The sequence below is a fragment of the Anopheles maculipalpis genome, chromosome 3RL (assembly GCF_943734695.1).
Source record: "Anopheles maculipalpis chromosome 3RL, idAnoMacuDA_375_x, whole genome shotgun sequence".
Classification (NCBI taxonomy): Eukaryota; Metazoa; Arthropoda; class Insecta; order Diptera; family Culicidae; genus Anopheles; species Anopheles maculipalpis.
The window spans coordinates 3619609-3640805 of record NC_064872.1 but is presented as its reverse complement, the minus strand read 5'-3'; the positions used below and the strand labels follow the sequence as shown (position 1 = coordinate 3640805).

The 21197-nt window shown below is 44.7% G+C and overlaps 7 protein-coding genes across 8 annotated transcripts in view; 2 read left to right on the top strand and 5 right to left on the bottom strand.

Moving 5' to 3' along the window:
- The window catches only part of LOC126564095 (GATOR complex protein MIOS), a 259062-nt gene that overhangs the window by 18666 nt on the left and 219199 nt on the right, over nucleotides 1-21197 (bottom strand). The window lies entirely within an intron of this gene.
- LOC126563828 (nuclear pore complex protein Nup154) overlaps nucleotides 1-21197 on the top strand; it is a 505032-nt gene that overhangs the window by 332341 nt on the left and 151494 nt on the right. The gene's annotated exons all lie outside the window — the stretch shown is intronic.
- The window catches only part of LOC126564629 (protein sister of odd and bowel), a 132557-nt gene that overhangs the window by 24933 nt on the left and 86427 nt on the right, over nucleotides 1-21197 (bottom strand). The window lies entirely within an intron of this gene.
- LOC126565518 (cuticle protein 1) lies at nucleotides 891-1907 on the bottom strand. The gene is made up of 3 exons (XM_050222702.1): nucleotides 1746-1907; nucleotides 1195-1520; nucleotides 891-1126 (listed from the first exon to the last, which is right to left on the bottom strand). Exons 1-3 carry the CDS (start codon nucleotides 1758-1760, stop codon nucleotides 964-966), a joined length of 504 nt encoding a protein of 167 aa, XP_050078659.1. The 5' UTR covers nucleotides 1761-1907; the 3' UTR covers nucleotides 891-963.
- LOC126565239 (uncharacterized) lies at nucleotides 8221-9302 on the bottom strand. Its single transcript, XM_050222397.1, has 3 exons — nucleotides 8841-9302; nucleotides 8624-8772; nucleotides 8221-8556 (listed from the first exon to the last, which is right to left on the bottom strand). The coding sequence occupies exons 1-3, from the start codon at nucleotides 9300-9302 to the stop codon at nucleotides 8322-8324; spliced, it is 846 nt and encodes a 281-aa protein (XP_050078354.1). The 3' UTR covers nucleotides 8221-8321.
- LOC126566009 (glucose-6-phosphatase 3) lies at nucleotides 13337-14758 on the bottom strand. Its single transcript, XM_050223210.1, has 6 exons — nucleotides 14696-14758; nucleotides 14451-14615; nucleotides 14172-14357; nucleotides 13815-14109; nucleotides 13631-13746; nucleotides 13337-13541 (listed from the first exon to the last, which is right to left on the bottom strand). The coding sequence occupies exons 1-6, from the start codon at nucleotides 14755-14757 to the stop codon at nucleotides 13337-13339; spliced, it is 1029 nt and encodes a 342-aa protein (XP_050079167.1). The 5' UTR covers nucleotide 14758.
- On the top strand, nucleotides 15669-21160 carry LOC126563933 (histone-lysine N-methyltransferase eggless). Its single transcript, XM_050220792.1, has 9 exons — nucleotides 15669-15784; nucleotides 15850-16114; nucleotides 16491-16752; nucleotides 16821-16956; nucleotides 17031-17177; nucleotides 17251-17543; nucleotides 17856-19905; nucleotides 19983-20143; nucleotides 20941-21160. Exons 1-9 carry the CDS (start codon nucleotides 15670-15672, stop codon nucleotides 21145-21147), a joined length of 3636 nt encoding a protein of 1211 aa, XP_050076749.1. The 5' UTR covers nucleotide 15669; the 3' UTR covers nucleotides 21148-21160.

Sequence of the window (21197 nt, the reverse complement as noted above, 5' to 3'; positions counted from 1 at the left end):
TTTTATGGAGCGATACACAGCTTTCAATTTGATTGCTTTGTTTCAATTAGGTTCTCAATGTAAATTACTTAAATCACACAGTTTAATATGTAAAATAGTTTCATTTGATCGAGCTTTGTTTGTATTGTCCTCTCGCCGAACTTGCTCTACAAAGCAAGGTGTAAAGAAAGTCGTCAAATCTTAAACCGGATCACTTACCAACTTACCAAGATATCTAGCCTACAAGCTCATATACAATGCAGACACAAAACGAGAGAAAGTTGGCATGATAGACGGTTTGGTTATTCAAACACCCCTTTTTTATTTTATATTAATATATTCCTTGTCGTCCATGTACTGTTACGTATGACATCATAATCTTGAAAGGTACCCATCAAAGTGTCATAATGTTGCCGACTTTCGCCGGAAAGTTATAATGAACCCCATGGTAGAAGGGCAATAACTCATAAATTTCGGATTCAGATATAAAAACGGCACAAAAAAAGCACAACAATGATAGTTTTGATTCTTAAATCAATTGCATTTAAAATTTCACTTGCGATGTGTGCGATCGCACGCTGAGATAACATAGTCGATGAAAAGTTGAATTGTTGTAGGTTTTTTTTCCTTTTTTTTTACATGGCTTTTTTCCTATCAAAAATAAGTTCTCCAATGTTTGGAACTGCTGCGCTCTTATCGTTCTTGCTGTTAACCAATCACGCTAAGGGAACACTATAACATCTTTACAGGTGTATGAGGTTTTGGGGCAGTAATTGCTGCACAAAACCACTAACAAAAAACAAACCAATACTGGTCTTCAGGGACACAACCATGGCAGAGAAGGTGGAGGAATGTAGGATGAAGAACTGTGCTGGAACTAAGAATGAGAAGGAATGGGGGTTGTTTTTTTTACTTTTTACAGGACGGCAGTGTGAGGCTCAGTGAAGTAACAGAAGAGAAAAGTGGTAGTTGGAGGCGAGGATCTTAGCAGTATGGGAAGTTCGGGCAGGTGTGTGGGGACACTCCGGCTGGGTACTGGCGAGAGGTGAATCCTGGCAGGGGAGCGGCCTGGGGAGCTCCAGCCTGGATGGTGTTATCACAGTACGGATAGTTCGGGCACGACTGCGGGTTAACTCCGGCAGGGTAACTGTGGAGATTCAAAGCAAGACATTAGTGACATCCTCAAGTTTTGAAGAGTAGCTGCTGGTCTCCTACCGGTCTCCTCCAGCGGTTGGGGCCGGGGCTCCGAGGTAGTTGTGGCTAGGTCCGGTCAGAGCCTGGTACGAGTGAGGAGCACCGTGATAGTATGGAGCCGGGGCCGGAGCAGGAACTGGGGCTGGGTTCCAGCTTGGCTGAGCGTTCCAGTTCGGGTTCCAGTGGTTGGCAGCATGGTTGTTGTAGGGGTTGGGGCTGTGCAGGGCCGCGTTGTCGCAGTTGGGATACGACGGGCAGCGGGACGGATCGACTCCGGCCGGATACTGGGCGGCTTGCTGATGTTGGGGCTTAGCGGCTACCACGGCGGCAAAGGCCAAAACAGCGATCTACAAAGCAATCACAACAACACAGGAAGAACCATTAGCATCACACACACACTCACTGAGCACATAGGAGACAGAATCGTTGTTCACTGACGGCCCATTTTTCCCATCCCAAGAATCAGCACTGATCAACAAGCATCACTGATTAACGATCCTCACACTTCCACTTCCGGTGCTTGAACTTCACACAGGAGTAACACATGCACATGCAGCCTAGGATACACTTACCACTTTGGAGAACATTTTTGAGCAGGCTGACGTAGTTTCTCTAGCGTTCAATCTTCTGATGCACACAGCAACTTGTTGGACTTTTATGTTACCGAAACACGGACAGTTGTTCGCTTAACACAAAACTTCCAAACTGAGTACCGAATACTGATCTCCGAAAGGACAATACCAGTCTTTTATAGTAAAAACACCACACCCAAGCAGCAGTTCGGATTCGTTCCGATCTCGACCGCCGATCGTCGGCCGAACCCTAGTATTCTAGCCATCCCCTCCGCTTACTTCTGTAAACCCGGTACTCTCCATCTACGCAAGGGACCGAACCATGCAATTAGAAGAGAAGGGTGCCCACACGAGCGCCACCGGATTTCTTTCGCTACCCAAAAACCGATCCAAGCAGTACGCCAGCACGACCAACCTCCGATGCCCGACCACGAACGCACGAACGAACGAACCATGGTTGCCCGCCTCCCCCCGTATTCGTGTAGTCGATCGAGCTTACTTAGAGTTACCGTTAGTACCCAACGCCACAACTACCCCTACTTACGCTAGCCTCACGGAGCCACACGAGCTCAGCAAACGCCACTCGCTAGGGCCAGTGTTTGCGGACGTCAGTTTTTGAACCTCGGCACAATTAACACCGGGGCACCGGTTTCTATTAGCCAGTACGGAAATTGGGTGTATATGCGCACCCACTCCACCCCAGTGCCCACCCATCCTGCCCACTGCAACCTCTGACCCTGCCTGAAGGTTTGTAACGACGCGCCAAATGCGACACCGCAGTCTGGTGTTGCCTACAAAGGTTTTCGCCGCAATCGATGAAGTTGCGTTCGTTGCGTACTGTGAAAGGAAGCGGAACAGAATGCCGAAACGAAGCAGAACAAAAAATACACACACAAAGCGCGATTAACGATTGTTGATTAACAAAAAAAAGTCTTAAACACCGATATAATTTAAGAAAACATTCCTAAAGACAAGACAAGACAATAAACAGTACAGTGCGGTGAGTATATAACGCGACGGTTTGAGCGGTTGCTTTTATTATTCATCTTTTAGTTCATAAAAGGAAGCGTAGTTCCTACTTACTACTGAAACTCATTTAACAGATTTTTGAGGAACACGTAAGAAATACAAGATCTACAATTAAAAAAAAAAAATACATACAAAAATCCTCTGTCAACCAAGGGGTATGCATGCTAGGGTAACCGAGCATATGGTAAAAGGAGAACAAAGAGGAAATGCCATGCGAAATTTGCAAAAAATCAGCTCAAGAAGTGCTGAAAATAGGGCATCGAGACGTCATATTTAAAAAAAATTAAAATAAAATAAGGTAACAAACGTCTTCTAGATAAGACAAGACAACAGAACAGTACAGTGAGTGGAAAGAACAACATCGCTATTTCCTTTTTACAAAAGGATAAATTTTGAGCACCTTACAAAATTTTATTCTTTTTTGCCATGAGACACTATTATTGAGTAATTGTTGATTTCTTCAACCTGTTAATTTCCGTTTTTTTAATATTCGACCCGGTAGAAAATTTAATGTTACTACAAAATAAGAAATAAGAAAAATAAGAAATTAATAAAAACTTAAATCAATAAAAACTATATGATTCAACAGATAAATAAATTCGCGAAGCAATCTAAAGATATACGAATGCAATAGCAAATAAATGACCAACAAAAATGTAAGTAAAACAAAAACATAAAAATATAGCAAAAATGAAAACTTATTGATAAATTGATGAATAAAATATGCAGTGAGAAATAAAAAATAATAAAACGAATAAACAACATGGATATAATACATCAACATTATAACTATATTAAATGTTGCGAATTTTTATTAACTAATAATACTTTATTTAACGTTCAAATAATCATAATATTTTTTTCTTAAATTATTTAATAAGTAACTCGATCGATCGATCGATCGATCGTACTATTACTTTAAAATAATCGTACAATTTTGCTATGAATTCCACAAAGCGTTATTATGCCATCTCGCCATGCACTGTAGCTGTTAGCTCACCCCCTAAAGGCACTTTACACCTTCTACTATTGTAGTACCGGTCCACACCACACCGCGACCGTGTAAAATAACAACAAGTTGCCCTTGATTGCTGGTCCGGAAAAGTATGATTCTGCGTGTCCACCCAGCACACCAACCACACGCTCCCCTCCCCCGACCGACATCTTCACCTTACGACTGGTGCTACAGTTTTCTTTATAATATTTTCAGCTTCAGTCTTACCGTGGTCGCAGTTCCATCCAAGTCGCACCCGCTCGTGCCACGGTCCAGTTCGCCTTCGCATCGTCAGCGCGATAGCGAAAGTGAGCGCCACCGACGACGGCGGCCAAACTGGAAACGGAAGGGAAAGGCTCGCGGGCCTGTGCCGGGCCCAACCAAACCAAAAGCCCCGATCGATCGATCGTTTGCCCCGCGATGCAAACCAGATCTTGCGCATTGGCGCGTTTATTTTTTTTTTTTTCGCTGCTTTTGTTGCGGGTGAACCTATAGATTTGCGTGAACGCGAACACCGAACCAACCGCCGTACAACACTTCTATTGCAGACGGCGAAGAGAATGGATGCAGCATGGATGTCCAGAAGGCGGGTCCCATCGGGTAGGAAGGTAGGCCTGACAATACGAGCTGCATTCTTTCCCACGGGCGTCATTTCCTAGTGGTGGAAAACGGTTCGCCGGGTTTTGTGGTTCGCGTGCTGCCCAATCGGAGCGTACACATTGACACAAACGCTTCGTACGGTTACAGACGATCATTAAAGTTAAAACTGACTAGCCCGAAGCTAATGATGAGCGCCAAACCAACACCCACTGCTAATCACTTTACGCCACTAATTAGCGCACGACCTGAAGGGATGAAATGAAAGCTTCTTCGGTGCGAAATCAATTGCATGATTGTGTTTCGGGTTTCCCTTTTACGGGGTTGTTTTGGCTTGCTTATGGCACTGAAATTTTTACAACCGGCAAAGCACACGCCAGCTAACAAAACCTTCACATTCACAAACGGTACCAATTTCCTGCCGAATGAATGTTGTTGAAAGGCAAACAATCGAAACAGCTTCTGATTGAGTTGTAGATCAATGTCGGTTTGTGATCTTATCGCTAAAATATTAAATTATAGCTTAAATCGCTTCCAAAACATGTGACAAAATGTGACAAATGAACATTCTACTTCTCGCACCTAATCAACTAAACATTATTGGTTTCCACCACACCAAAAACGTGGAGCAAAACAAGCGAGTCAGCGGACCAAAACAAAAAAATGAAACATTTTTATTAGAAAGGATTTCAACGCAAAAACCAGCGACGAACCCATCCGTTTGAAATCAAACAACCATGAATAAATTATGCCTGGCGCACCTCTTTATGCGCGCGTGGTTCCAACGTTGAGCAGCATTGATCGGCACTTCCTGCCAAATCTGGCCGTTTTGATCGAATATACGAATTTCTGAGCGATCGCACGCGTGTTTGCCTGTCCCTGAACTTCCCCGTGCCGGTTACGCCCTGCAAAGAAACGAAATATGGTGACGATTCCGGCACGATCGGTACCTTCCTGCTTCTGTGTATCGATCATCGGACGTGTGGTGCTCAGTGCTCAGGACAAACAAAAAACTTCCCATTCTGCAGTAGCAAACACCTACCAGAGTGCTCTCCTTCCGTACTACTCCGGTTTGGTATTTGTGACGGGGTCAGCAAGATCTGCGCCTACTGATAAAGGCTGGCCTGCGCAGACCTTGGACGTATTGCCGCTATTGCTAGGTGAGAGTAGCCCCTCGTTAAGACAGCTAGGTGTCCGTTGGTGGTTAGCTCCATTACTGAAATGACAATCCTTCTTGTGTCGAAAAGCGATCGGGACGGTCCGATGCAGCCGAAGAAGGAAGCCCGGTCGGATCGGATCGGACACGGCCGTTTTACAATGTGCACACTTAGTAGCGACTTGCGCTAATGCAGCTCACTGTAGGCTGCACTAAGCGGAGCTCATTTTGGAGGTCAAAGTGCTATAAAAAAATGCACCGTTGTCATCCGGTTGACAAAGAAGTACGGTCATGCTTTCCAGCCAATCGGATCATGTGAGCCTTGTTTGCTCGTCTGTCGCTTCGGTCAGTCATGCGTGATTAGCACTGTGTTGAATCAGGTGCGCTTTAAGCTACCGGAATTCTTCACCCCCAAGAGAAATCAGTGTCTTCGGGCAGTCTGTGTACTTGCGAACATTAGACGAAAGATCGATCGATCGACCAGGAAACTCCCATAAACTCTGCTGCCCGTTGAACGCAAGAATGTGAAGCAATTTCCCGCATCACAGTGCTGCAAGTGGCAGTGGCGTGGACGTTCGTACGTTGCGCCATCGGTTGCTTACAGGTGCCTTACTGCCTTACTGAGAGCCGATCGTTCCATAGCGAAAGGGAAGGAAAATTGAACGAACTATAGCTGGTGTTGTGCTTCGTTCTGATCGTAGTTGGAAAAAAGTTGGAAGGAAAAAAAGGGAACGTATTAATGTGACCTTCCAGTGACCCATGCCTTATAATAATGGGCTGCTGGATTGAATGGTTCGGAGCGTACCGGGTGATCAAATATAATACTGATGCAACAGGGAGTCAAGAAACTCGAGGTTAGAAAATTCCGTAGACGTACTCGAGCTTTTAGTTTTATTAAACTGCTCTTAAGATAGTTAAAGGTCTCTCAATAACAAATTGATTTCCAATATTTGAATGATCCACTCCATTCAAGGTCCACTTCCATAAGAAAAGTCTAAAATTTGAAACGTTACGCCATCATTCAACCATAACGAGAAAGTTGAGCCATTTCGATTGGATTTAATTAATTTTTATCTTCATCTTTGTTTTACCCACCAGCTTAGCAAAGCGTAAAGGTGAAAAATATCAAACAAAACGCGATAATTAGCTAATTTCATGCTGGCATGTGGCGTATTTTGATGCAAATTTATAACAAAGCGTGTAATTTGCCGTTTCGCCGCCGGCCCGCGGCCAAGTCCCGCAAATATTACCGCTGGATAAAATAATCACGCAAAATTCTGAATTAGAACGTTACCAATATCCGTTACATTATCCGAACACCTATTAATAATCATTACCGCCGAGGGAGGGATGGGAGATAAAAATGGTGCGGATTGTTAAACACTTTCGCGTATTGAGAACCACCCCCGTGGGTTAATGCTTCAATCGTGAGCGACAATAATCGTTCAACGATATTTCCTTTCCCCGCAGTGGTGTCATAGCCCACGCCACCACACCACGTGTAATAACTTCATCGACCACTCACTTTCGTTCATCCATCGCATCGAGGCGCTTGGTTTAAGGAATGTGATGTGTTGCTGTTGCATGCCTACACGCTGTGGCCCACAGATGTCTTGTGCTCAGCTGATGCACGGGTAGCGGGTGCCGATTACCTCACCGCAAAACATGCTTCCTGCAAAGACACGCAAAACCGACGACCACCTATGCCCTGCCCGGATACGATAGCTGTGACTTCGTCTGTCAAGATGGAGCCAGCTGGTGTGAAGTTAAAACCGAAAGTAAGCCACGGCCAACGGAACTTCCCGGAGGGACCATCAGTCGGACGGGGACCTCACACAAAGTCAATCCTGCGGGCCCGGTGAGACCACGCAGCCGGGGAAAATTACTGCAATTGTCTTTGACGCGAATGAATTCGATCGATGATTGATCGCGCACCCAGAACACTCGCGCTAGCCCTCACGGTTGGGCATGGGTGCTGGAGGTGGATGTGGCGTTCGGCGATCGTGAAACAAATTTTACAAATTGAATTCCAAACTGATCGCGGGGCGTTCTATGGTGCTTTATGGCCAATGGTGTTGCTGGACAGTTCTTGGGAGAGAATAGTTGTCCGACAAGTTGTTCGGAACGGCAATACCGCCTGGTCAAATCGTGTCTTAGTTCTTCCTGGATGGAGACGTATTAGATCATTTCGTCAGAATTCACGAATTGTATTTATAGTCGAGTATTATGAGACTATTATATTAAATCTACTACAACACCGTCATTGACACACCGAATATTTCAGGTCCTAAAATGAGAGTCCTGACTTCTTCTATATCTGAGACATCAAACAGACTTCAGCAAAGAACACAATCCATGCCCTCACGGATATCATTAGCCAGTGCTGTAATTACCACATCATTGTAATTCTATTTCTCCTCCGACAGATGTCAAAAATGCGGAAATGTTCACCAGCAGCAGTCTATTGCCTTAAGCATGCACTTAAAAAATCTAGATTCTAGTGTCAAACAAACAAAAAAGTCGCATTCAATCGCTCCCCCTTGTTGACGATTCAATCGTTACTGACATTGCAGATCCGCTGCCAATCCTTGCTCCCTTCTGCCATCAAACAATCTCGACCGACAATCTCCAGCGTTCCCAGATGTAGTGGAAAGTCGAATAAAAAACACGCTCGGAATATGTAATGAATATGAGCCTGCATCTGTTGCATTGATTTAATTTACATCGAATGCGAGTGCAGCTTATGCACGGATGGCGGCCAACGACACCACCTGCCAATGGAGATGTCGATCGGTTTGCATCAACGGCCACCGCCGCCAATGACACGCAGCACTGCATCCCGGAGATAGAGCAGATTCGTTGACTGTACGCAACAGTCATAAGCGAGTGGTTCGATGACTTTGTTCAGGATCGCCTTGCTGTGTCTCGTGGCGGGTATTAGGTAGAGTATGGTGATGATGATCGCACCGGCCAGAATGAGTTTGTTCGATTTGAAGCGTCGAAAGCATTCATTGTCCTTAATCGATGTTTTTAAGCTGCATTGGGAAGAAAAGGCTGTTTTAGTCGTATCTCAAATTCTTATTCGCTCTCATGTATCGGTACCTGTGATAGATGTGTTCTCGTTCGGCGATCACTAAACGCAATAGTCTTATGCCAATATTTCCAACAGTTTCATGACTAGCAACATTTAGTGGTAAAAGATACTCCTTCGAAAATCGTTCAAATGCTCCCAACAAAAGTGATGATCGTAGCTGAAATGAAATTTTACAGTGATCGTCTCAAGTTTGAACGTATTTTCGCTTGCTCGATCAAAACATACCTCACTATCCAATATCTTAATCACCTCAAACTCTACAGTCAAAATGTTTGCGCTGGAATCGCTCACTTTGACCGCTCGCTTAAGACCCACCAAATCCAGCTTCGTTCCTATGTTTATGTACTTGGCTACAATGTCAACCACCGCCACCACGTACATCGGCAGTTGTCGCAGAAAGATACGCTTTTGGTGTTCCAACGACTCCGGACCTGTCTGGGATGACTTCGTCCAACCTTGGAAGGCACGCACCAGGAGCATCTCCAACGTGTCGATTGTGGTAAATTCGATGGCGGGTGAAAGTTTAAACTCTCTCGTGAGATAAAGCACCAATTCCACCAGAGGCTTCATTATGGCGTCGGTTTCGTATTCATGAGATGCCCACAGTAGCGCATCACGGTGGTAGATGGTTTTCCAATCCGTTTGAAATCCTGACTCGTTGCTCAAGTTTAAGACGTTGTTGTCCATAGCGGCAAGTAAATGAACTTAATTTTGAAGAAAATTTGAAAATAAAATAAAAATAAAACATTGAATTGCTCATGTCTTTTGTGCGTTTCACATGCACACTCCCTACAGTAGAACCCTGGTCGAGCATTTGGGCCGGTTAATGACCCACCACAATCGAAATGGCTTTGTGACATTTTAATTATGTCGGCCAATTGGTTCAACCTCAATTTATTCGCCTTATTCTTTATCAGATCGGGCATGCTTCGGGTTTGGGACTTTATGTTTCTGTGACATTTAACTCTACAGCGCTGGTCTCTTAGGTCTCAGGGAAAAAACGTGGTCGTAACCCCAGACAGACACCGGACACCCCCGCAGAGTGGAGTGAGATATTGCTTGGTGGAGTTTGGTGCCCTTACTCCCTGCGTCAGAGGCTGGTGGATACTACAGTTCTTACGTCACTAGCCAAGGGAAGGGACCCGGGTGCCCTGGGTGGGGATGGATATCATATCCTGATGCAGAAATCATGTTTCGCTGCCGCTCTATGATGCAATGATAAATGATTTCTAATTGTGCGCCATTGGTTGGGTAGAACCAGCGGGAGTACCGTTTAATGCGATGCTGCTTTTTTTGTGTGTGCTGAGGCAAGTTTAATGGAACTGTTAATGGATAACGATTATTGTCACCTTTAAGCATACACAGGGGAGGGACAATTTATGTGATCGTGTCCATTGTGCAGAATCAAGCTCGTAAAGATGACAGAATTGAAGCCAATGATCCTTAGACATTTAACTCCAGCTTTCCCAATATCCACGGGAATTGGATGGATTGAAATAAAAGTAGGGATAGAATTCCATCTTGTTGAGATCATCACTTTAGAGTATTTTGGAGTTAGTCAAGAGACTCAACTAGCATTCCTCTGCAAGTGACTGTAATGTGTCCAACCTTTCCCAATTCTCCAATTTACAGTTATCGTTCTTGCCTCTGACGCCATCTTACAATATTCCCCCAGCAGTAGCAACGACAGGCAGCTAGCGAGAGCTACGCAACGAAAATAATACTCCACTTACGCTCAAATATCAATTAGGCTTTCACATTATACAACTACTAATATGATAATGCACGGCAGCCGGCAGGATTTGCATACCGTGCACATTAAATCACGCCAAGCCCGTTCTGTAATACCTCACCGACATGCAGCAGGAGGAGAGCTAGGAAGCAGAAAAAGCGCCGTTATTATTGGTACAATTTAAACGAAGGCGCTACTGGCCCCATATCCTTCTCCCGGTTGCTCTGTCCCTTCCAGTCCCGTCCTCGACGGTGCCAAATCAAACGACTGTGCCCCATTCTCAGGTTGCAACGGATTTAAATGGAACTCTCAACGGTTCACGGCGTCCGGATGAAAGAAAAAAAAAAACGGCACAGGTTGTGAACGAACGCAGTCGCGCGCGCGCCCCAATCCATCCATTTGGGGCAAAGAATCATAAATATTTACCAGCCGATTAGCGCAATCATTCATGCCCGCTAAAATATTTCACCTCCACTAAGTGACATAATGAGCGTTATAAATAAGTTGTTTGGGGAAACGTTGTGGTCAAACTTCGACCGGCAACTGCAGGTGCATAGTGGGCACGGTGTTGAGCGTTGGTGCGCCTACGGAACCGCACTGTGCACTAATTTGTTGAAATGGTACAGCAACAGAAAAGAATTAGTATCGTATCTTACCTCCGTGAAGCGTGAAATTGAGTAAAGCACGCGGTATCCCGCGTCCTGTGCAACTATCTCCTCTCACATACACACTAGGCCCGTTATTGTTCGAGCCTGCGTCAACTGACACACGGTTGTCAGATTGCGGTTTAAGAATATCGAGGCCTACTGTGGGAGTGTAATCGCACGACACGATCGCAATCGTTCTGTTGTTGGCAAGCGCGTATGTGTGTGGGGCATCTGTTTGAGCGATTAGGTGTGGAACTATGGCACTATCAGATAATTCGCCTATTTGATCTCACGTCAGATCGCATCAGCAGATCGCGTTTATTCCTTACTTAGATGACAGATTAGACCAGTTTTCAATCATGCGAATGCGAAAGCGTTTGAAGCTCCGAATTTTTCAGAATTCTTTATTCAATAAGGATTTTTTTTTTTCAGTGCACAAATGTCGTCGTGCCCACTAACACCAAAAGCACCAATAAAACCAATTTCCGATTCCGCAATTCCCAACGAGGTGACATACGAGCAGTTTTATTGCGCCACCATAAACAGCCTGTCAGATAATTCGCTGCCAGTATCTATAATTGATATATAAAACTATATAACTACTGGATAACTGGGGCCACCGCTGTTGAAAGTCGATCGAGATAATCCTCATGCCGCTAATGGCGTGTTGGTGCATTAAAACATGCCCATTGCCAATATCCGATATTACTCCAAAGAACGTTCGTTTGAAGAAGAGAAAAATAAATTGCAGCCGCTCCACTGAGAAGTCTTATTCTTTGAGTTCAGATTGAACGGTAAAATCTACCTTGCTGATTAGATTTATCGTCTTAACGTATAATTATCCATACCCTACCGTATGCACATGTCCTGCATTGTAGGCTGACCTCGGCAAACGCGTTGTATCGCCTGTATTTATGACTTTCTTCCGAGTTCCTGTTGGCCTCGCCCTGCCTAGATGGGAGAGCGTTAGAGTGAAAATGTAAATTAATTAAAAATTGTCACACTCGAATCCTTCCCGCCCACGGTGAGTTGTTGCCGGTTGTCTTACTTTCAACCTAGTTTCTCCTCTAATGCGAGGTAGTATTCTTTGTTTTACTAGGTAGGAAATAAAAAAACGCGGTGTCCAACACCACCGCAGAGTACGTCACGATATGCATCGAAACAGGGGAAAGACATTGGCATTGATTTTATTTATGGCTGCCTGGTAACTCTCCACGGTGAGCGGTCAGTGCATTGCAGTTGAGTGCTCACCTAGCTCTGGTTAGCTCAACTCGGACAAGCTTCCACTCCGGGGACCGGTTCTTCGGATCCAACGATCGCCGCATGCGCCTACCATGGAAAGGCGTGCAAAGCTGGTTTTGCACGCCGTTCCATTGAACCTATGGTAGCATAACTGTCGGAAGTGGCCGGTACTCCACCGAGGGACGCAAAAACGCCAGATGGTAGCACCTGATCAGGCCAACGGACGTACGAACCAGTAATACATAATTTCATAAAAGGGGGCCACACGATCCTTCGCGCTCTATCTATGAAGCAAGTTGTCATGTTCTGGCACAGAGGCGATCCATATTCTAACTCGCAAACACACGCCTAACGAATGAGGTAACTCGGTAAGTATCGGTACCCCCGTCGGCCACAGAGAAACGAAAAGTTGTATCCTAAGCCCGCCCGTCGGAGATGTAAAGGGAGCGCTCGGGAACAACTTTTGGCACGGATGGAACTTGTTGCAAGCATGTCATGTTCAAGGTTTCCGTGCGTGGCCCGGTGCACATATAATACGCCGCCGAAAGACATGGAATACAACGCGGAAGTTTGAAGTTCTTGAAACGCTTTGAACTATCACTGAAAGGTAAGATCGTTTCTGAGGTTTTTGTTGTTTTTCGGCTTTGTCATGTTTTCGGTTTCACCTTTCAGTTAATCATACCACTTTTTCAATTCATTGTGCCCTGGTCCAGCAATGGAAGTATTAAAGAAGCATTGTGATATTTTTTTCTTGCTCTTCAAAGTAGATAAAAAAAGAAAAATTTAACAAGCAATTACTTCAGTATTTTAATGGAAAATGGCCTGATAAAATAATTCTATCTTACGCATCTTTAGAAAGTACAGAGTATAGTTAGAGAACAATTTCAGCAGTCATTGTGGTATGGCGCGTGTGCGTTGTTTGTGCGAGGCATTTGGTAGACATGCTCGTTGTTTTCCTGTTTGGTGCGCGTGTCGGTGTTGCCTAGCCAGCATTATTAGTTCCCTTCTTCGATATGTGATGAATCAAAAAACTTATATCTTGTACAGCACTGTAGGAAAGCGTCCCCCTAGTGAGAGTTTATTTTGTTGGTGCTAGTTGCTTAGTTAGATTTAGACTTCTCTAGCCCTGCTAAAGCAGGTACCCAGCGCAGATAGGCGTACGTAAATAGGAAGTAGAGTAGGAAGCTGTATAAAAAGTAAACAACCACACCGTAGTTACGTGGCGTGTAGTCCAGAGCGATCCATTCGAACGCCATCATTGCCGCCACCATCGGAATGCTGAGCTTCATGTTGAGCGGTTTAGCTCTGAAATCGAAGGATAATGGTGTAATGTAATGGTGGGAGAGAATTATTTGTAAAGAAAAATGTACAGTTGGATCTTGATAAAGCCTCACCTTTGAATAGGTCCTACTATGGCCAATGCCAGCAGGGACCCGGTAAGGCGAATAGCGCTAAACACTAGCGTGGTTGTTGGCTTCAGGTAGAATGGATCCTCACACCATTTGAAGGCCTATTTTCGGAATACAGATCACAAGTATTAGTATAGTTTATATTGAGATACAACATTAAGACACTCACCATCTTTACTGCCCACTGTGGATCAATGCCTAGCAACTTCTGGATCCAGTACAGTGCCAGCATTGCCAAGCATATGAGCACGACGAATCCAACCCTTCGCATGCCCGTTTGCTTCGCAATGTACTTTTCCAGACGATGCGAGAGGCACACTTTGCTCATCACGATCCCGAGCAGTATTCCGAAGATGCACTGATGCAAAAAGTGACATCCAAAGTACATCCGTGAGATCGATATGAAGAACAGTGTGCTGTAGTACACGATGCGCAGTGATACTCTGGCGGTTCTTCCATATTTCCTGCAAAGAATTCTTGAATAGTAATTTCTAATCTTTTTAGTTAACTCTGCGCCTTAACTTACGCTAAATATTCCTCTAGCACCGAGAATATCACAAACAGATAGGTCGTGGAGGTCATTAGATGACCGGACGGATTACCCGGGCTTGGCTCACAGGTTAGCTCATTTTGATAAATTTTTGGACGGTTCAGTGAGGAGAACTCCTTCGTTTCGTTTAACCACCAGAATGGGCGATCCTCGGCGAGTATCCTGCAAGCAGATGAAAATATTTCTTCATCATCTCTCCCAACTTCGAGAGGACGGTGCTCTGTGGTGAGGCGAGCACCCCTCGAGGCAGCTTACCACTTGACGATTGTGTTGGCATACTCCGTCAGCAGTACACTGAGCAACAATTTCGAGTACAATCGCGTACTGAGACCGGCTACGACCGGTATGACGGTAAGGAACAGTACCTTCGGATCGAACGCCCTCGTAACGGCTGCCAAAAATTCTTCATACTGCGAAAAGCTGACCACAAAAACCGAACCGAATCAAAAGTTTATTACCGGCTTCCGCCAAATGGTTGACAATTAGCGATTCTTACTTACACATCCTGGACGTAAATGATTTGAAAAATTTCTTGCTTCAACAAATAACCGTACAGTTTCATAACTAGCCCCCCTAGCTCGTCGTTGGCAAATGCTGGCTAATGTTAATGTTTTACTGAAACCATTAACAGGCAGCAAGCTTCTGGGTGGGCAACTTTGTTCGAGGAAGGTTGATTTTTGGAACAAACGTACGGGTGCATTAAAACGAAAAAGGTGAAGTTTTTCTATCTAGATACCTGCGAAACGGAAAACATCCCCGGCAAGAAACGGGGAACTGTGTGCTATTTTCCGGAAGACAGTAGCTTTGAAAAGTTGGCTTTTTGTGCAATTTGTGCAAGGAACCACACGAATTGAGGGGGAATTGAGTCTGTTTTTGACGTAGAAAAATCCATAACCGTTGCCATGCGCACTTGCTATGCGATGTGTTTGAAAAAATATGCGCGTTTTCCGTTCGTGTAAATAATGTAAACATGAAGCTGTGGTCGCATACCAATTCACCAACTTAGCGGTTTTACGAGATGTAGAATAAATGTGTATCGGTTTTCTTCAGCAATGTGAGCCATTTTGGATTTCGGGTAATTTTTGATATCTTATCTTTTGTTTTAGTTTTTCTTTTAAGTTTCGGCTTCATTAAAAAGAAATAAATACATAAACGGTCCTGAACGGACTGAAATTTGAACTCGAATGTCGACCGTCGATAAAAGCTCATGCACCGCCCAACTGTCAAACCGAATTGTCAATGTTAATACCAAAGTGCTGGTAAAAAAACAATCTAGCAGGCTTGGAAAATAAGCAAAATATTCGTAGTAAAAATTGCATTTTGGTGTTTAAGAACTATTCTAATCAAAAGCCGAACGCATAGTGTCATACGTTTTCAATCAGTTGCTCCCGCAGGAAAAAAAAACTCAAGTTACAGCCGGGCACGTACCGGAACCGTACCGTACCGGCTGTGCAAGCGTCTTCCAAGAAGCAACATGGATACAGATTCTGCCGCTATTATTTCCCTCGAATCGGACGAGGAGATGGATACTGCTGCAGCGCAGGAAGCATCAACTTCTTCCGTAACCGAAAAAGAGCCCGAACAAGAAGGTATGTGATTAACTTGTTAATTATTCTATCCTCACTCAATGCTAAGATTTATCAAAACATTGCAGTACCGAACAAGATTGAGAATGATTCTACGACTACCAAAAGTCCACACAATGTGAAGAATGATGTAGTGGACGATACGGTGGCAGATATTATATTGATAGACGACGAGGAAAAGGAAATTTCCCAGACTGGCGAACAAAAATCTTCCGAAAACGTATTGTCAGCTACAGAACTGCCGCCTGAGACTAGCGTTTCGGAGCCTCAAACAGCCATGAAGGAAAATGAGGACGTCGAAATGGAAGAAATTGCAAAAGAAGACGGTGAGCGATCGACCAGCCAATTATTCTATCCTCCTAATTCAAAACTTAATTTTTCTCTTAACATTACAGTACCGAGCAACGTTGAGAATGATTCTACGCTTGTAAAAAGTCCAAGCATTGCGAAGAAGGATGTGGTGGACGATGTTATATTGATAGACGACGAGGAAAAGGAAGTTTCTCGGACTAGCGAGCAAAAATCTTCCGAAAACGTATTTTCAGCTACAGAACCGCCGTCTGAGACGAGCGTGGCAGAGCTTCAAACAGCCACGAACGAAAGTGAGGACGTCGAAATGGCGGAAACTCCAAGAGAAACCGAAACACAAGGTATCCTGCGAAATATGTAACCTGTTTTCAGATTTGTCTTCTAATCCCATTGCCTTTACAGTTGCAGATTGTACTCAAACGGTGCCAGCCGCGCCGCGAACCCCCGAGGAAATGGAAGAAACTGAACCAACAGAGAGTAAAACCGATGAAAAACTCCCCACACGACGTGTACAGAAGTGTAGCAACCTCGGATGCCCTAAAAAAGTCTCAGAACTGATAGAAGCACCTTTATTTGCCCAAAGTCTGTACAGCATGCCCGCAAAAAAGCAGACACAGCTAATATGTCTTGATTGCTTTCAATATTCTGTGAATCACTATGAGGTAAAGCGATCCCGTGAAGAATTCGAGATATGCGATTAATTGACCTTTTTTTTTCTTGTGGTTTTCAGTCTCTTTGCACATCGCTTATGAATGAAGAATCTCTGTATGACCGAGAAATGCTGCAAGACAATTCGGAAGAGATACATATGGTGCTGGATAGCAGTGACGAAGAGAGCGATGAACCAAATGAATCTGAATCGAAAGGTAAGGAACGATTAAACATTTAAAAAAATTTTTTTTCAAATTTTCCTAACACACAGGTTTTTCTGATGTTTCAGCCCTGGAAGCAGTGATGTCGAAAGATGCAATCTCCTTGGTGGAAAAGTGTATGAACGATGTAATCGAGGCACTGTGGAAAGAGAAAGGTGAAAAGCAAATAACAATTTTCCAGATGGACATGGTTCGCGAGATGCAGCGTAATGAAGGTAAGATGGCAGTAGTATTTTAATACGATATTAAAAATTAATGCTTTGTCAAATTCTTCACTAATCTTCACAGCCGCATCGGAACACGTTGAATCGCAATTGAGATATTTGAAGGGAACGCTGCAAGGTGTACACGAAAATATCTACAGCGTCCGGACAACCAAAATCGATAGGCCGGAGCTTATCATAGAGGACGATATGACGAGTGGATGTATCGCTTACGATCGTATACTGAGCATGCTGAACCTCAACGAAACACTTGTCCGCCAACCGGTTAAAGTGAACGAAACGTACTACGGCGTACAGTCGACGGTTTTGGGCAGTTGGGTTAAGTGTAAGGTAACGGAGATCACCGACAATCAGCTGGTACGTAGTACTGCCGAAATGCCGAAATGGGGGGGAATTGCCGAAAAAGATATTCTATCTGTCTTTTCCTATGCGTTTCTGTAGGCGATTAAGTTGTCGTCGTTAGTTTGTTCGACATTGTTCGAAATGTTGACTCACGCGTTTTTGGTCCTAGCAACTGTTGCTGTGAAATACCTAGGCAACCTGAACAATTGCCTGAGCTATGGATACTAGGATGGAAAATGTGTGATTCTACAATCCTGTGGAACTGTTGATTGATATCCTCGAAAACCCTGTAAAATCCTCTAATGTTGTTTTCCTTTCGTTTGGCAGTACACGGTGCGGTTCCTTACCGGCAACAACAAACAGAACGTTCTGTCGGCGAAACATCTCGCCTACACGTGGATACCGAAGGTGAAGCTAAAGCTAGGCACACGTGTAATTGCTAAAGTGAGCTCCAACACGGGTGAAGCGACGTGTCGTGCGTTCTACGCCGGTATCGTGTTAGAATCGATCAGCAAGTACAATCGCCACCGATATCTCATCATCTTCGACTCGGGCCACACACTGTACGCACCGCTAACGGACGTAAGGGTCGTCTGTGAAGAGTCCACGCACGTGTGGGACGATGTGCACCCGAACTCGAAAGAATTCATCCGTACCTACATGCAAACGTGCGGTTCGATGCGACAGATGGTACAGGCCCACCGAGGTCAACGTTTGATGGTGGAAATTAAACAAAAATGGTACCAGGGCAAGGTGATGGAAACGGACAGCAGTCTGTTCAAGCTGTACTTCCAGGAGCTGGACCGATACGAATGGATCTATCGAGGTTCGAAACGACTCGCTCCACTGTACTCGCGGGAAACGCCAACGAATAAGTTCTCCAAATTCCAGCGGCGAAATGAACCTTCCATTGAGTATATAACAATTGATGATGATGAGGAAGAATTGTCGGCGAAGGAGAATAAAATAGCCGAATCTCCGGCAGAGTCCTACACGAAACAGGACGTCCAAGATACGCTCAATCGTGCCACTGCTAAGAAGAGCACGGTGCATCGTCTTGGTACCAACAGTAACAAGAGCACCAACAGTAATGGTACCTCCACCGTCAGCAACAATAACGTCACGAGAGCAATTTCCCTAAACCAGAGCACCATCTATATCGATTTCGACAAAAACCATTCCACCGGGAAGACGGTCAACTACACGACGAAAAACTATCGTTCGCCACAGAAGTTTGTGCTGCACGATTGTAATCCGCACTGTATGTACAAGATCCCGATGCCCTTGCACACATACAATCTGCTGGCCCGTCCACTAGTCACCGGCTGGGAGCGTGAGTTTTACCATTACCGGGGACCGAAGAAGACTACCGTCGTCATGTACCGGGCACCGTGCGGTCGCCGCATTCGCAACATGGCCGAGCTGCATCGGTATCTAAGGCTAACGAGGTGCTCTCTGAACGTGGAGTGCTTTGATTTCGAGCCGGATATACGGGCGCTCGCCACTTTCTTGGCCGAGAATGTGCAGTTCGAGTGTGAAGATCTTTCGTTCGGTGCGGAACCGACGCCGGTGCATTGTGTGAACAATTACGACGACACACAACCGCCACCTTGTGAATACTCGACCGAGCGTATCCCGACAGAGGGTGTGAACCTGAATCTGGATAAAGAATTCCTTTGCGGATGTGACTGTGAGGATGATTGTGCGGACAAGAGTAAGTGTCAGTGTTGGCAGCTAACGTTAACGGGAGCACGGTTCACCAACCCGTACGTGGATCCGAACACCGTTGGGTACGTGTACAAGCGTCTGCTTGATCCGGTACTTACCGGGATCTACGAATGTAACGTCCAGTGCAAATGTCGGAAGGATCAATGTCTTAACCGTGTGGTGCAGAATTCACTCCAAACAAAACTGCAAGTATTCAACACACACAACAAAGGTTGGGGGATCCGGTGTCTGAACGATGTGCCCAAGGGTAGCTTTATCTGCATCTACGCTGGCCATCTACTAACGGAGGATACGAGCAACAGAATCTGTGAAATGAGCGAGAACAAGACGGGTGATGAATATTTTGCCGATCTGGATTATATCGAAAATGCGGAAAATCATAAAGCGGATTATGAAGCAGAAGCTTACCGTTCGGATAACGAAGATTCGATGCAAACGGACAATCCGGACGATTCGGAGGAGTCGGAGGAGGAAGCAAGGGGTGAACGATTTACATCGACACAGGATTCGGATGAGGAGTACACATCGAAAACGAAACCTAGCACGATGGTGGTAAAGACGCGGGCACAGTCGCGGAAAGCTAGCACTACGGAACGTCCCACCGCATCATCGGTTATTGGAAAAGGGTCCAACAATGGTGTGAACGATGGTAAGACTAACGATGTGATTTCGTTTTCTATCATTTCATTCGATTTTCTTTATTGTTTTGGGCTGCATCCTACACAGAACAAGAGTGTGTTAATCTGATACCAAATCTCGAGATGAATTCCAAAGGAGCATTGTTAAATACTGATCAGGAATCGACCCTGCGGAAATTTTTCGGAGAAAACGAACATATCTACGTGATGGATGCGAAGAAATCGGGCAATCTGGGCCGATATTTTAACGTAAGTAATTTTATTTTACATTTATTAAGTTTTTGGCTACGGTGGTCTCGAAAAAGTATTCCTTTATCTGCATATTGTACCTAAAATGGATCATTTTGGGGTGTAATAGGGAAGCTAACGCGAAAAACGGGGTGGATAGTTGATGCCTCAAAACACAGATCGCGGAAAATAGAGCTCGCAAGCAGTTATACTTAGAAAGGTATGATCAAAGGAGGCCTTGCGAATAGGAGAACTTCCCTAATATCACAGTTTTGAATACGATCCTGTCCCGAACACTCCTCTAAAGATTTACACCCCGGAAGCTGTCTGGGATCTCGAGGTTTTTCGAATTGAGAGTTGGGGATCAATGTAATGAAGCAAATGTATATATTTGTAGGAAGGTTTGATTATCCTAAAATCAGACACGAAAGCGGTGTATCAGTAGACGACGTCGCCGATCTCGAACTGGTAGCAGAGTTCTGCTAGCTTGGTACCATAGTTACATCGGATATTAACCTCAGCAGCAAACTATGTCTGATATGTCTGATAATTCCACGAAGATGAATTCAGGACAAAGATGAAGTAAGCGCAGTATTAAAGTCAAAGATATAAATTTTCAACAAAAAAAACTGTATTCATGTATCGACGATCAAACCTGTATTATTAGATTTATTCTTGTACGCCTATTATACCTCAAACTCTGCATTTAGGTTAGAATATGCAACTAGACGAATACTTTCTCGTACTTGACTCTTCCGCCCTTAACCCACAACAATGTGTTAACGTCTATTTTTCTATTCCCCCCGTCGCCATTAAAGCATTCCTGTGTTCCCAATCTGTTCGTCCAGAGCGTGTTTGTCGATACGCACGATGTACGGTTTCCTTGGGTCGCGTTCTTTGCCTACTGTAACATTAAAGCGGGCACGGAACTAACGTGGAACTATAACTACGATGTGGGTTCTGTCAATGGAAAGGTATTAACCTGTGTCTGTGGTGAACGGGGTTGCAAGGGTCGATTACTGTAGAGTGAGAGCGTCTGTGTGTATAGAATAAATAATGGAAAGCGGAGTGGTTT

Coding starts and splice junctions, on each gene's coding strand:
- LOC126563933 (XM_050220792.1), top strand. CDS start 15,670: ATGGATACAGATTCTGCCGCTATTATTTCCCTCGAATCGGACGAGGAG. Junction 16,753..16,820: donor ATTCTGTGAATCACTATGAG/GTAAAGCGATCC, acceptor TGTGGTTTTCAG/TCTCTTTGCACATCGCTTAT. Junction 17,544..17,855: donor AGATCACCGACAATCAGCTG/GTACGTAGTACT, acceptor TTCGTTTGGCAG/TACACGGTGCGGTTCCTTAC.
- LOC126566009 (XM_050223210.1), bottom strand. CDS start 14,757: ATGAAACTGTACGGTTATTTGTTGAAGCAAGAAATTTTTCAAATCATT. Junction 14,616..14,695: donor ATCATTTACGTCCAGGATGT/GTAAGTAAGAAT, acceptor TTTTGTGGTCAG/CTTTTCGCAGTATGAAGAAT. Junction 13,542..13,630: donor ATAGTAGGACCTATTCAAAG/GTGAGGCTTTAT, acceptor CTTCGATTTCAG/AGCTAAACCGCTCAACATGA.
- LOC126565518 (XM_050222702.1), bottom strand. Junction 1,127..1,194: donor CCAACCGCTGGAGGAGACCG/GTAGGAGACCAG, acceptor GAATCTCCACAG/TTACCCTGCCGGAGTTAACC.
- LOC126565239 (XM_050222397.1), bottom strand. CDS start 9,302: ATGGACAACAACGTCTTAAACTTGAGCAACGAGTCAGGATTTCAAACG. Junction 8,773..8,840: donor TTAAGATATTGGATAGTGAG/GTATGTTTTGAT, acceptor ATTTCATTTCAG/CTACGATCATCACTTTTGTT. Junction 8,557..8,623: donor CGAGAACACATCTATCACAG/GTACCGATACAT, acceptor TTCCCAATGCAG/CTTAAAAACATCGATTAAGG.